This window comes from Trichosurus vulpecula, chromosome 6, assembly GCF_011100635.1.
Source record: "Trichosurus vulpecula isolate mTriVul1 chromosome 6, mTriVul1.pri, whole genome shotgun sequence".
NCBI classification, from domain to species: domain Eukaryota; kingdom Metazoa; phylum Chordata; class Mammalia; order Diprotodontia; family Phalangeridae; genus Trichosurus; species Trichosurus vulpecula.
In genome coordinates, this window is record NC_050578.1 from 80,358,073 (window position 1) to 80,374,112 (window position 16,040).

General features: G+C 40.1%; 1 protein-coding gene across 1 annotated transcript; it reads right to left on the reverse strand.

Annotated features, from left to right (window-relative positions):
- Positions 1–13,873: 13,873 nt before the first annotated feature.
- LOC118854661 (growth-regulated alpha protein-like) lies at positions 13,874–16,027 on the reverse strand. The gene is given in 6 exon segments (XM_036764973.1): positions 13,874–14,465; positions 15,213–15,296; positions 15,407–15,530; positions 15,766–15,901; positions 15,904–15,925; positions 15,993–16,027. Coding segments are annotated over 6 exon segments (411 nt in total). The 3' UTR covers positions 13,874–14,455.
- Positions 16,028–16,040: the final 13 nt, after the last annotated feature.

The window sequence follows — 16,040 nt, forward strand, 5'->3', positions numbered from 1 at the left end:
CTCTCTTAAGCAGGAAGAACAGTACAACAATCCCCCATTGGCAAGCACCCAGCTATTTCTTCTTCTTACTTGTTCAGTGCAGATTGATTTACATTCACAGATCTGAGAGGCTTTAGAGCTGGCAGGTACCTTACTGATCATGCAGACCAACCCCTAAGTGAGGAGCATGACGAAGAGGTAAGGAAACATAACCAAACAGTAACATCCCTGAAAATCATACCTAAGAGGGAGGTTCATTCTGTTCTTGAGGGGAAGGAGGAATAAGGACGAGTCAGGTAGGGACATGATGAAACAGTTCCATGAAGAAGGCCTGGTAAGCTTCTTCCAGTTAATTAACAAAGAGAACAGAGCAACCCAGACAATTAACAAAGGACACAGAATGAATAAAGGAAAAAAAGCTGGTGGGGCTAAAGCTGGTGGTGGGAGTTGAGGTGGAGGAGGAGATAGAGAAAGATTAGCCAGGTGGCATTTCCCTGTACCAAGGCCTCTGCAGCTACTAGCTCATACATAACCTCGAGGCTTTCTTGTAATGACCTATGCATGTCCTGGAGCCAGTTTGTGATTCTTTGAAATTAGAGTAAGGAAAAGTTGGAGTTTAGAGGCTTCTTCCAGACTTATTAGAAGTAAATCCTTTTTTAAAAGTATGGAACAGAATAATGGAGAGGACAGAAGTGCAGGAGGCCTGCCTTCTCCTTGGCACTGATTCTTGAGGTCTGGTAGTTTAATACTAGCAGGTAATAGTTTCTCCATGACATACCTATTCTATGCCCCCTTGTCTCCTCTGAGACTGTCACTACTCTGGTGCAGGCTCTAATCATCTCATACTTGGACTGTGAAAATAGCCTTTTGCTTTGTCTCTCTACTTCAAATTTCTCCCTACTTCAATCCATTCTCCCCTCACCTGTCAAAGTGATTTTCCTAAATCATCTCCCCCCACCCTTGACTCAGTTAACTTCAGTGCCTTCCTATCTTTCTGAGATCAAACATAAAATTTCCCATTTGGCATTCAAAGTCCTTTATAACTTGCCTTTTCTCCCTCCTTACTGGCCTTCTTCCACATTTTGGAATCCAACAACACTGGCCTTTTTGTTACTTCTCCTACAAAATACTCCATCTCCCAACTTTGGGCGTTTCCATTGGCTGGCCTCCATTCCTAGAATTCTCTCTCATCTCCACTTCCAGGCTTCCTTGACTTTCTTCAAGGCCCAGTTGAAATCCTCATCTACAAGAAGCCTTTCCCAAGCTCTCTTAATTATGCTGCTTTCCCTCTGTTGGTCTTCTCCCATTGATCTTCTATATATCTTATGTTTACTTGGTTGTTCACATGTTGTCTCTCCTATTAGACTGAGCTCCTTGAGAGCAGGGACAGTTGGGCAGCTAGGTGGTGCAGTGTATAGAGCACTGGGCCTGGAGTTAGAAAGACCTGAATTCAAATCATGCCTCAGACACTTACTAGATGCAGGACCCTGGGTGAAATACAACATTTTTCTGCCTCATTTTTCTTGACTGTAAAATGCCAATAATAACAGCAGCTACTATACAGGGCTTTTGTGAGGATCAAATGAGAAAACATTTGGAAGTAGTACCTGGCACATTATAGGTGCTTAATAAATGCTTGTTGTCTCTCCCCTCCCTCTTAAGAGCAAGGACTATCTTCTGCCTTTGTTTGTATTCCTCCCACTTAGCAGAGTACCTTACCCATAGTAGGCACTTAATTAATGTTTAGTAACTAATAATAGCTAGGATTTGCATATGATTTTAAGGTGTGTAAAGTGCTTTACAAATATAATCTTTTCTTATCCTTACAATAACCCTGTAAGGTAGGTACTATTATCTATCATTCCTAATACATTTGAGGCTAAGGAAGATTAAGAGACTAGGGTTAGCGCGGTAAGGCATCTGAGGCTGGATTTGAACTCAGGGCTTCCTAACTCCAGATCCAGTATGCTATCCACCATGCCACCTTGTTGAACCAGTTCCCAATCCATAACTGTGGTATCATTCAGGCAATATTTCTTCATCTTGTCTATAAGATTAAATGTCAGAGAAATTGTCAAATGCCTTGCTAAGACCCAGAAGTTAATTTCTTCAACATTCCTAAGGTCCATCGATTACTTTCCCCTGCCCCCTTTTGGTAGTTTTGACAATGATTTCATAAACATATGGAATTTATTAGAATGGAAATTCCATCTCTCGGTACCTCAGCAGCTCTTCTGAATCTGAGAGTCTTATAGAGTTGGTTGGGGCTTTGAGACAGTGTAACTTACTAGTTAGAGGTAAGGCACCATCAGAGACCCTAAATGAACCCAGGTCTTCTTGAATCAAAGAGTAGTCCTCTATCCAATCTATCACATTGCCTCTTTGAACTATGCCAAACTAATAACTACCATATCAGTCTATCAGCCCCTCTGGGTCATTTCCCCCAACCTGCACTCATATTCTCAGGTTGAAATTCCCAGAGGATTAGTTGGCTATTCACATTCAGGGTTCTAGAGAGAACTCTAAATGATTGTTTTTCAAGTATCACCACATACAAGCCCCCACTGGCATGTTCCCATTGACTATCAGCCAGCAGTATTAATTAACTATTAAAAAGGTACTTATTACTAAGGTAGTATAATAAGAAGAGTTTCTATAAATCATTGTTCCTGAAAGTTTTAGAAATACTAGCAATAGCAATAAAAGAAAAAATAGAAGGATTGTAAAATAGAGCATTGTAAAATTTTTAAAAATGTTATTTTTTCACAAATCATATCATGATTTCCTTAGAGAATCCTAGAGACTAAACACTAATTAAAATAAGTAAAAACATCAATAATATATCAGGTATAAAGTAAAGCAATAAAATTACTAAGAATTGTAGTTTTCCCCTCATTAAAAGTATTTAAGTAAAGACTAAATTATTTGACAGGATTGTCATAGAAGGGATTTTTTCAGGTCCTTATGAAACTAAATGGTCTCTAAGACCCGTTCCAACTCTGAGATCCTGTGATTCTAGATGTTCTCTTTGATAGAGAACACAGAAGCAAAATAGAAATAAAGTAATTCCATTTTTCTCTTTATCTTCTATTAATATCAGTCCCAAAGAATAGCCCCACCTCTTCCTTGTTCCTTTGTTGTTTCTTGTTCCATCAATGCAGTTGTGTTCAACTCTTCATGACCCCATTTGGGGTTTTCATAGCAAATATACTAGAGTGGTTTGTCATTTCCTCCTCCAGCTCATTTGACAGATGAGAAAACTGAGACAAACAGGGTTAAGTGACTTTCCCAGGGTCAAACAACTAGTGTCTGAGACCTAAATTGAATTTATGAAGATGAGTCTTCTAGAGTCCAAGCCCAGTGCTCTATCCACCGCATCATCTAGCTGCCCCTTTTCCTTCTAGTCCTCAGCACATGTCTGCCCTTGGTGGTTATTTTGGGTCCTAGAATCTTTTGCCAGGCTCCCATTTATTTGGGGTCTTATCTTTCCTGAAACTATAATTGTTTTTCCAGGCCTGATCCGTTGCAAAAAGCATCCTGAGAGCAGTATCAAACAAGGAACAATCCAATATTCAGCTGGTTGCTTATTGCATGGTCCTTATGACAGTAGAAAAACTGTGAAAGATTCACTGGCACTATGCACAAGACAAATAAACATAATCTCCATATGTATCTCCATTTCATTAGCTATGAGATAGGGTGTTTAGTTGTTCTGAATAACCCAGTTCCCAGATTCCATGGTTACAGTAGCAATGTAAAAATTCTAGAGATAAGATAAAGAGGCATTTAAGGGATCCAAAATAAAGCAATAGTTCTGAGCTTAAGTTACAGGGACGTCCTGATTAGTCTATCACCTTCTAATCTCTTTATTCTCCATGTGATCCTCCCTACAGCAGCCAAAATAATCCCTCCTAGGCATGTATCTGATGATATCACTGCCCTGATCAGGAAACTTCAGAAAACTCCCTAGGATAACAATGCACCCATTATAACTGGATTCTGCACTCCATCTCAACCCTATCACAGGTGCTGTCCTCTATGCCTGGAATGAATTACCTCCTCATCTCTACATCTCAAAATCCTCTGAAGTTGATTTTTATTTCTTACTACTATTCCCTCATCAACTTTACCTTCCCCCTTAGACCCAGTCCCCTCCTCTCTTGGACTCCATCTGTTTTCCTGTTTAATTTAGCATATTTCTAGACCAAACTCTTTTCATGCATGTATGCAATCTTCCTTTGTCTGATTATATAAGAATAAGATTCATGAGATATCTGTTCTCCCATTTTCTTTTTGTATACTTTTCTCAGTCACCTCAATTAAGAGAAATAGCGATTTTCTGCTTTCTTCCTTATTTCTTCCTGGTTATATTCTTTCCCCTTCTCTTTTCTTTATCTCCTTAAAACCAACAAAATGGAACAAAACCATACTCAACCCCAAACTGTTTTGCCTTTCTTTCTTTCTTTTCTTTCTTTCTCTCTTCCTTCCTTCCTTTCTTGACAGTCTTGAAGACAGTGGAATTTTGAAGGAAATGTTTTTTTTTTTCATTTCCTATTAGACTAACTCACTTTTATTAGACTATCAGTATTCCAAATAAACCTTTCCAATTGCTTAAATATATTTCCCTTTCCAGGTTCTTGTTGTCTCTCATGTTTGCATTTCAAAGATCCCACCCATCTCTGGTCATGTCATCAGGAATTTCTGAAAGTCCTTTATTCTATTAAAGGTTAAATTTCGACAACATTGGAATATCCTCAGTCTTGTAGCTGAAGTTATTCTTCATTGTAATACATTATCTTTTGCTTTGGAGATACTGTATTCCAAGATTTCCTCATTACAGTGATTGCAGAATAGTCTTATATGATCCTAAATGTACTTCCTCTCTTTCTGGTTGTTTCAAGTAATTTTTTTTTCTTTTATGTCTAAGTTCTAGATTTTGGCTGTGAAATTCCCGAATATTTCTCCCTCCCTCCCTCTCTCTCTCTCTCTCTCTCTCTCTCTCTCTCTCTCCCTCTGCGTGTATGTGTGTGTGTGTCTTTATCTCTGTGTCTTTCCCTAGTCTATGTCTCTGCCTCTCTGTGTCTCTCTCTGTCTCTCTCTGTCTCTCTGTCTCTGTCTTTCTGTCTGTTTCTGTCTGTCGGTCTATCTGTGTCTGTCTCTGTGTTTCTGTCTGTCTCTCTGCCTCTGTCCCTGTCTGTCTGTCTCTGTCTCTGTCTCTCTCTCTCTGTCTCTCTCTCTGTCTCTCTCTCTCTCTCTCTCTCTCTCTGTGTGTGTGTGTGTGTATGGGTCTTTCTCTCTGTGTCTCTCTCTATTCTATATCTCTGTCTCTCTATGTCTCTGCTTCTGTCTGTCTATCCTTGTCTCTCTGTGTGTCTCTGTCTCTGTCTCTCTCTGTCTCTTTGTCTCTCTCTGTCTCTGTCTGTCTGTCTATCCATTCCTTCCCACTCCCCGCCCCGTAACCAATGTATTCTTTCTAAATTCATTTGCCTCTCTGTTTACTTCAGATCTGTGGAGTTTTCTTTCAGGATTTCTTAAAATAAGATGTCCAGAGTTTTTGTTTGGTCATTGTTTTTGAGAGAGCAAGAGCAGCAGTTCTTATTTCCACTCAATCTGTTTCCCAGGTTGCGTGCTATTAGCAGTAGAGAGCCACATATTCTTCTAGTTTTTCAGTCTGTTGATTTTGTGGTCTTTAAAAAAATCTTTGAGTTTTGTTCATTTCATTCTATTTTTATTGGATACCACTACTTTGATAGATTTTCTACTTACCTTCCAAAACATTTATTCTCCTTTTATTTTTCCCCTCAAGAGCTCTGATTTCATTTCTTCTGGCTAATCTTGGAGTCCTTGTCGGCCAACCTATTTTTTTTTCTCTCTGAGGCTCTATGTTGTTGTTCATCTTTTGTTTTTGAAGCCCAGTGACATGGAGTCAAGTACAATGTGTTCAGCTGTGGCTGATCAGACCAATAGGAGTTCAGAAGGCACTACCCTAGGTAGGGCACAAGTGGTCTTTTAGAACATTTAGAGTGGAAGCAGCTCTGGATTTGTGCAGCTCACATTTCCTTGGTGCTTCTATGATTCAGCTTTGCTGGTAGAGTACAGCACCTTCTTTGATATGGGTACAGCATGCTGGACAAACCTGTGCCTCTATTTCCCCTGTGTCACAGTCAATACTAAAATTCTTCAGAGATACCTTGAGAGTGTCCTTATATCATTTCTCCTGAACACAATATGAGTATTTACTATGTGTGAATTCTCTGTAAAATAGTCTTTTGTGTAAGGATGCATTTGACATTTGAATCATGTAGTCAGCCCGTATGACTTGAGCTCTCATCAGCACAGTTTGATTGCTTGGTAATTCGGCTCTGTAGAGGACCTCACTGCTTATATAATCTTCTGGATCTTCCTGAGACAATTGAAGTGGAAGTGATTCAATTTTCTGGCATGGAGCTCATATACTGTCCAGATTTCCTGGCCTCCAGCAGCGTACTCAGCACAACAACTCTGTAGACCTTCAGTTTAGTAGGCAGCCTGATACCTCTTCTCTCCCACACTTTCTTTTTGGAGCCTCCCAACTGCCGAGCTAGCTCTTGACAATATGTGCACCAACCTCATCATCTGTGTGTACAGCCCTGAAGAGTGTGCTGCCAAAGTAAGTGAAGTTATCCAGAGTATTTAAACTTTCTCCTTTTACTGTTACCAATGGTTCCATGTATGTATGGTTCAGTGCTGGCTGATGGAGGACTTGACCAGGACCTTTGATAATGTCAGTCATGAGGGCCTGTGGGAGATGATGGCAAAACTAGGTTGCCCAGAGAAGTTCATCAGCCTTGTATGTCAGTTTCATGATGGCACACTCACAAGGGTTTTGGATGAAGGACAATGCTCTCATGCTTTTCTAGTCACCAAAATGGTTCTATGTATACTTATTGTAAAGTGACTTCTTCCTTTCACTCTTATCTTAATCCATTGTATTCCACTGGATTTTAATATTTATTTTGTTTACTCACATTCCTATCCTTAGTTTCTAGATTTGTAGTTTGTGCTAAGACTAGGCTCTTCTCTTTCTTGAACTCTTGGAAGAGGTGATCAGACCCTGCTTGGTCCTGTCCCTTCTGAAGTCAGGATGCCACTAAAGAAAAATTCTGGTTGAGGGGTACGTGGGATTAAGTTTTACTCTCTACCATAATTCTTGGGTCCTCTGGTAGCCCAACACAAGTACTGTCCTTGATACTTCTCCGTCTCTTTCTCATTGCATAACACCTAACTGGGAGTTAGCTCTGTCATCTGCTGTGGCTCTGACAGCTCCAGTCAGATGTTGCAGACCATCTTGCTCTTCAGTCTCTTTGAAGGTCCCTCAGGTAAGTGCTGCCTGAGTACCACCCTGATACCCTAATTCTACTGTGGAAGAAACATCGACTTCAGGTCTCTTTGAGTCTCCTATGTCTTATCTCCCTGCATCATGACTCTGGCCCCTGCTGCTGTTTTGAAAGACTTTGGCCTAGGTTCTACTAACTTTAGCCCCATTCAAAGGAGCTTGTCCTCTCATCTGAACTCAGCTCCTCCTCAGTCCTAGGCACAAAAGCCACAACATGACTCATTTGATCCCCACAGCAATCCTGGGAGGTAGGAACAATAATTACTCCCATTTTACAGATGAGGAACCTGAGGCTAACAGAGTTTAAGTGACTTACCCATGGTCACACAGCTTGTAAGAGTGAAGTTACATATGAATTTAGGTCTTCCTGACTCCAGACCCATTATTCTATCCAGTGCACCAACTTACTGTTTCATTAGAATATTAGTTAATGTAGTTAATTAGCTAACATAGTTAAAACTATATTGAACAAATGAATGGTGCCAAAAGTGTCAAACATAAGAAAGAACAATAAGGAAATAATTAAAAATGAATGGATAAGGCACATATTTGACGTTTTAGTGTGAACACAACACTGTGCTAAGCAATGAGGGTCCTACTGGCAAAATTAGACAGTTCTTCCCCTCAAGTAGCTCACATTCTAATGAGGGAGACCATGCACATGGATAGTTCCAACTGTAAGTCAGGTGGAAAGGTCCCACAATCCTTAAGGCTCAGCAGCCAAGCAGGAAGTCATGGCTCATCTTTAATGTCATGATTCCCAAGGCTTTTGAGTTTGAGGTTCTGAACTGTCCCCATCAGAGGGGAGATAGTAGTCAAGGCAGTGGTGATGGTTACACTTACCCAACACAGGCTGCCTCTCTTCTCTCCCTCAGGGTGCCTTGCTAACTGAAACTAGGCTGGCTTGCCTGCCCTATGAGTGGCAGTTGGCTGAACAGTGGATGTGGATGGATGGCCCCTCACCATTTGACTTCCTCAGATGATGGCTGTGATAACTAGGTTGAAAGCAGTGACTCAAAGGGCTTCTTTGCCTCTCTGCCTCTTGGTGGCAGGTAAAGGTGATCAGGAAGATGAGCTCTTTCTCTGCAATGATTTCTCCCCTCAATGCAATTAAAAAAAAAAGAAATAATGCTGTTCTCATTTTGCATTTGCCTGGCAAATCAGTCAAGTCATAATCAGTGAAGAATATGAAGAATAAGGCAAGAAGCTGCTAGAATTAATGGAAAGCAACACCTGCAGAGAACCATGCAATAATCAATAACCGTACAATGTCCACCAGCCCTTGGTCTGTGAACAGACAAGGAAATGTGAAGTAAGTCAGTAATATGTGCAAATGTGTAGAACTTATCATTAGCCCATATTTTAATGCATCATCAATCGATGGAAGTCAAAAGCATAATGCATTTGTAATCTTATGAAGTATAGTGGATCACAAAAGAAAGAAACTCCCATAGGCAAAGAAATAAAATATCTCGGGAATCTGAGCAGGTGAAAAACAACATAAAGTAGAGAAAAAGCATAAAGTATTTTTGGACCAGTATATAAGAGTCTTTAACAAATATCATCTCTACTGCCTGTGGGTAAACTAAAGTGGATGAACAAGGAAAGATTTCAATTTATTTATTCATTTTAGTTTTCAACATTCACTTCCACAAGATTTTGAGTTCCAAATTTTCTCCCCATCTCTCTCCTCCCCCCATGAGGGCATGCGTTCTGATTATGCCTTCCCTCAATCTGCCCTCCCTTCTATCACCATTCCCTTCCCTTATCCCCTTCTCCTTCTATTTCCCTGTAGGGCAAAATGGATTTCCATATCCCATTGCTTATATAGCATACTTCTCAAGGAAACATTTCAAACTTGAAATCAGGAACAACAATTTCCCAAAATAATCTACCAGGAAAATGAGTAAAATAAAACTCAGAATTGTCTAAAAACAAATGCAAGGTGAGTAACCTGCTCAGAAGCAAAATTAAAATAAGAAGAGAAAAGAGAAAGGGAGAGAAGGACAGGAATGAGGAGAGGAGAGGAGAAAAGATGGGAGAGGAATAAAGGAGAGAGAATGAAAAGAAAAGAGAAAGAAAAGGGGGAGATGAAAAAATCACCCAGAAGAGAAGCCACATGAGGCAGTGCTACAGGCTATCCATGTGCAGGGATGTCCCATCTTCAACAGTGGTCTTCACTTTGTCCATATCTGGTTTCTGCAACCTTACAGAGATGCAGTCCATTATCACTCAATCAGCAAAGACATGTGATATCATTTTAACCCTAGATGGCGCTAAACTCTAGCCACCAGCCAATTAATTTCCTCAGGAGTTTAAACACTGTGGCTCATAGAATTGTTTCTCAAAAGGTTGCAAAATTCCTGCCATTCACCAGAACCAGGCTGTCTACATACTTCCAGCTCACCTCTCTCTGGTTGTTTGAGTTTACACTCAGGCAATACTGCTTAGAATGTCTTGGTGAAAATGTTTCCTCTGGAAGTCCTCAGGGCCCTTTTTTCTCCTAAAGAATTGAAAAGTACCACAGACCCCAGTATCCAAGAATAATAACATCTTATGATAGCTGTCTCTTTTTCAAAGCTATATTTAATTTTCATTTTAACTTGGCTTCATATGGATAATCATATTTGTATGAGGAAAATAGGAAAGAAACACAGAGTGGGGTTTAAGGCAGCACAACCTAGGGAAGATTTTAAGCTCCAAAACCACCACCACTACCCCCCAACCCCATGCACACACATTGATGATTCCAGTCTTTCCTCCTGTACAGTAAGTCATTCAAGAACATTGGGATAGTAGTAAGATCCTGGGAGAGAAAACTGGAGGCCTGATTTCTAGTCTCAAGTCTTCAGTGATCAGCTATGTGATTCAAACGCATAATTTAGTGTCTCTGGGATTGAATTATGTTCTTTTGAGTGTTTTATGATTATTTTTGTTGGTCATTTGTTAAAAACCCTTTAAGGACCTGGCATGGTGGAGCATGCTTGTACTTCTTGCTATGGGAAAGGCTGAGTGAGGTATCGGGGGTGACTGACTGAGCTCAAGAATTTTGAGCCTGGTGATCCTCCATCCTTGGAAATTCACCATTTAGGACCTGGACTTTGTGAAGATACCCATTTGACTTTATAGTCCCTCATGAAGTCAAGCACCTAAATGGTGAGTTTCCAAGGATGGAGGGCCACCAGGTTGCCTAAGGAGAGGAAAACTGACTCAGGTTGGAAAAATGAAACCTGTTAAAGATGGTTAAAGCCAATTAGAATCCGGATCAGCCTGTGAATGGCTATTGCATCCCCAGACTTGGTGAGAGAGACAGACTTAGTCTGAAGAACAAAACCTATAAGGGAGATTGAAATAATATTGCAAATTCAGTGGCAGAGCCAGGGACAGGCCTTCAGAATGAAAAGTATCATGTAATATGTACTATAATAAAATGTAAATTATCCAATGCTCCTATGTAGGAGAAAAAGAGCCTAGACGCATTGTCAAAAAAACTTGTGGTCAAGTTTCAATTCTTTCTCTCACCTGTAGGACTCTCGACAAGCTATTTACCTTCTTGGAATCAGCTCTTAAGTAGAAAGTAGAACAAAGTGACCTCCAAGGTCCTTTCCCATTTTTTCTTTTTCTTTTTAAATTTTATTTATCTTATTTTTAGTTTATGGAATAAAACAAGCATTTCCATAAAATAATACAACAACAACGAAGATGATGGCACATGAAACTGCAAATCCATTATGTACAACTTGCTCTTCCTTAATGTGCATGCATATGTGTGTGTGTGTATGTATACTTCCCCATTTTTATAATCTACGATTACATAAGTCTATTTTTTTCTAGGGAACATCAGTGAAATGGTCCTCAACAAGGACTGAATACTTTTTCAAGCAAATAAAGGGAGCAGCTACTTAGGAAATTTCATTTTTTCTGAATAAACTTTGCGTCAAGTCCACCACCACGTCAAGGGAAAGGTGTGTTTCCAGAGTAGTTCTGCCACTCCTTCCCTGGGGTAAAGAAAAGATCCGAGAAGAGGTGGAGATCAAGAGAACTGGGCTCTAGTCCCAAATGCCATTCACTGCATATGACCCAAGGCAAATCATTTCTATATTCTGAGATTCAGTTTCCACATGATGAAATAAAGGTTTGGACTATGTCATCTCTAAGATTCCTCCCACCACTATTACTCTATGATGCTAGAACGTTTAGCAGTCCATTTATCTTTTCTTCACTTCAGTTCCCTCCTTTGTAAAATCAAAGAATTAGGTTAGAAAATGCCTGAAGTCCTTTCTGGCTCTAAAGTTTAATGAGTCAAGTGATGGATGGTGTATCATCTTTTCTCTATGAAAACACTGCTCCTGATTCACAGCAGATGAAGTGTTTTGCTTATTTTTTGTGGAGATAATGATTGGTATGGGCACCATAACATCTTTTGGCAAGATGGATGACTGGGCTTAGCACAAGAGGACAGAGAAAAATTGACAGATGGTCTTTCCCTATCTTTCTGGTCTTCTAATACCTTATTCTACTCCATATGTTCTGAGATACAGTGACAACGGCCTCTTTGCTGCTACTCCTTAGATTTCTGTATTCTAGACATTTTCACTGGTTGTCTTCAATGCCTGGAACTTTTCCTTCCTTGTCTCTACCTTTCGACTTCCTTTAAGTCCCAGTTAAAATCGACTTTTTACAGGAAGCCTTTTCTAATCCCCTTTAAATCTTGTGTCTTCCCTTTGTCAATTATTTCAAATTTCTCCTGCCTATAGTCTGTACATGGTTGTTTGCCTCTTGCCCTCCCCTGACCCATTAAACAGTGAGCTTCTTGAGGGCAGGGACTGTTTTGTTTTGTTTTGTTTCCCTTTTTTATATCCTTATCACTTAGCACAGTGCTTAGCACATAGTAAGCACTTAATGAATAAATGCTTGTTGCCTCGATCAAAAGGGAAACTATAATCTTGAATTCAGAAGCTAATTGTTCCAACCAAGAGAACTAACCAGGCTGGGTCGTTTTGTTACATCCCAGAGCATCAAGGGAAGGAAGAGGTCAGAGACAGGGAGAATTTCCTTTGATATGCCGGAAAATGTAAAGGAAACTAGTATAAGGAGAAGGATTTGGATTTACCTTTCTCTGATGGGACAAAAGTATCTTCTCTCATCTCTTCATGTAACAAGATTGTGTTGTATGGCTAGCCATGGGGTAAGTTTTGAGAGTAAGAGTTAGGCTTCATCTGTGGAAGGGTTCCCTCTGCTTCTCATTGGAAAGGAAGAATTTGTAAAGTGTCTCTTGGTTTGGGGATCCAACCATTGGGAATTGGCCACTTATAAGAGAGGCCAAATGCTATCATTGGGAAGAAGAAGAAGAAGAAGAAGAAGAAGAAGAAGAAGAAGAAGAAGAAGAAGAAGAAGAAGAAGAAGAAGAAGAAGAAGAAGAAGAAGAAGAAGAAGAAGAAAAAGAAGAAGAAGAAGAAGAAGAAGAAGAAGAAGAAAAAGAAGAAGAAGAAGACGACGACGACTAGACTAGATACTAGATAAAGACTGGAAATGAGAAAATCAAGGGTTTAGACCTATGTGGGGTTAGACAAAATAGACCAGTTTCTTCATCTGTAAAATGTGCCTCACTTTCCTTATCTGTAACATAACACTATTGGACTAGGTTATCTGTCATTCCCTTCAGTTCTAAGGTGTCTTAGCACTCACTGTATTTATACACATTTCTACTGCTTTCTCCTTTTGGAGGTTGGGGTTGTTTCTTCCCATTTTGACTCATAACATTGACTTCTATTGCTTAAATTGAGTGAACTTGTACAATTGGAAGCTGTGTCGTAGAGATAAATCCCTAGAGTACACTCATGATTTGAAGAAAAGTTAATGCATTCAGTAAATCTGCATGACCAATTATCATTCCTGATATGTGCTGTGATTTCATAAATTCAGGAATAGTTCTCTACGAATAAAGGTGAGTCTTTCTTAATTAGATCTTACCAGAGTTGATTCTGGGCATATTCTTCATTTCTTTCTTCATTGATGGAAGAAGCCATATGGTCTGGCTAGAGATGCAATTTGAAAATATTTGTTCAGAATATGCCTTTGACTTATTAGCTAAGTGACAATGAACAAGTCACTGCATCTGACCTAACTCTCTCAGATGGAAAATTATGTGAATTAGCATGGGAAATTCCAAACTAAAAACAAATAAAACACAGTTCAAGCCTCTGTATTTGGTCTACTTTATTCAACCTTGATGTATAATGTTAGGTGTCAAATATTGTATTTAAAGTACTCATGACCTGGATTCAAGTGAAAATTTTGCTTTACTCTCATTTGATTTCCTATTAAATAAGTGGAATGAGTCATGCCAGTATTTCAACCCCTCTCCCAGTTAGCGAAAGCAATTCAATCTGATCGACACTTGCAGAATGTGAACAGAAAAATGGTATCATAAAAAAGTTTTCCCCCTTTAAATCATAAAAACCACTCTTTTGGGATGCACTCTCCCCCTTTCCAATAAAAGAAACATAAACAAAGAAGGGACTTTCTCAAAATGGTTTATTTCATGGACTTTGTAGTTATTTATTAGCAATAAATATTTAAATCTTATTTTAGGACATAAATAGAATTAAAAACATTGTGTATTTTTACACTAAACATGACAGTATGCCATACAAAGAAGACATTAAATGTCTATGGGGTAAATAGAACATTACAGTTCTCAATACTTCATCATAAATACATAGTTAACAAACAATATCAAATAGTTCTCATAAATAATGTTCCTTCTTAAGCAAATCACAACCCACTTTAAATAGGTTCGAAATAAGTGATTCTGAAAAAAAGTTGAAAATCTCACATTTAAGTGAAATACATTAAAGAGAAACTGAAATAACTGGTTTTGTAAAGTGAAGAGAAGACTTCAATGTAAATTTAACGACTAGTTTTGATCACACTTTTAAAAACCATCAAATAAAATAAATAAAAGCATTGCAATAAAGAATTCCCAGACAAATCGCAGATCCTTGGCGAAGTACCGGGACTCTTCTGGCTCTGGAGACTCATGTTCTCAAAATGGAGTTATTTAGGCGTTGCAAGAGACTATCTACTCTTTTGAAGTTACTAGTTGGAGCTGTTACAAAGAAAAAGAAATTGACATTTAATTAACAATCTATAACTAGAGACATTTCCTGAGATTTTGAAGTAAACTAGGATTCTCTGGATATGGGCATAAATCCAACCTGGCTATAGCTTGGTCTACAACCTTATAGTAAAGCAAAGAAAATCCATCAAATAACCTATTTGGTTTTGTATGTATTCATTAGCTCAGGCTCCCCGCCCTCTCCCAAGAGACGTGTTTTAGATCTTAGAAAATTTAGGTTTTTAAAGGGCGGATGGATTTTTAAAAGACACTTGTCAATTGCATTTCACCTGTTGACAAGGAGGCAGCCTGGCATAGTGGACAGAAAGCTAAACTTGAAGCCAGGAAAGCTTGAGTTCGGGTCCCTCCTGTGGCATGTGCTGGCTCTGTGACCCTTGGAGAGTTACTTGACCCCTCAAGAACTCCAGACTATCTTCTGAAATCTTAAGCTCAAGAGGTGCCCACCTTCATTGGTAAAGGGAGTTTCCTCCCCTGGCAGTTTCCTCCCCTGAAATAGGTCTAATGCCAATCACTATGGTATCAAATATAATGATAATATTAATCTGAATTTGAGGGTGACGTTGTGAAAAGAAAGAGCGCATTAAGTTCAATGGAAACTACGGATTTAGACACTTTTCCAGTCCTTAAGGTAAAATCCTACCTTCACCTCTTTTAAAGGGAGTGGGGTGAGAGGAGACAGTTTGGGCACCTATCTACGTAGAGCAAACTGATAGTTACCTTTTCAGCACTTTCTCCACTACTTTCTTAATTTGGGGAGCCGCGGGGTTAAGGCAAAGTTCATTTCCATTCTTCAGAGTGGCTCTGCAAAGAAGAAGTAGAAACCATGAGAAACTGATTTCTAGGACCACAAAGGGCTGAAACATTGAGGAAAGAGAGGGACTGGCTGCAGCAGTTGGCTAAGCCAAACTTACATGACTTCGAGGTTGGCGCAGTGGGGACCAGCTGGGATCACCTTTAGGTTGGCGATGCTCTTGTAGGAAATCCCCTGTACGGTCTGTAGACATTGGCAACGTAGTTCATTGGTGACGGGGGCTCCTGATGCAGAGAAAAGGGACATAACTGTTACGGATCGCAAGTATGCGCCAAGCGCTGCACCCCACAGACATTTGGCGCTATCGCCTCGAGTCACAGCTGCGTTCCTAGCTCCAGCTTTGCACCGGCGCACCAGGTCCCCATTCCCACCTCCGCTGGGGCACAGCTGGGACAGCAGCCTCAGCTGCAAAGTCAACTCCCCTCCAGCTCTTGCCCTAGGCTTCCCTCCCTCTCTTACCGCTGGCTAGCCGGACGGACGGCGTCAGGAGCCCGGACAGCAGACACAGCAGGAAGAGACAAGAAATCTGGCGGAGACTGCGGCTCATGATGGAGGAGTTTGGTGCTTGGAGCTCGCAAGAGTAGAGAGTGAGGTCTAGCTGTTCCAAGACTCCTTGGTGCTGTGTGGCTCCTCATGCTCCACCGACTGCTTTTATCCACTGGAGTCCAGGTCCGGAAGCGGGAAACCTAGTGTCCGGGAAATTCCCGGTCCCCTGTGCCATGTCCTGACTCAGG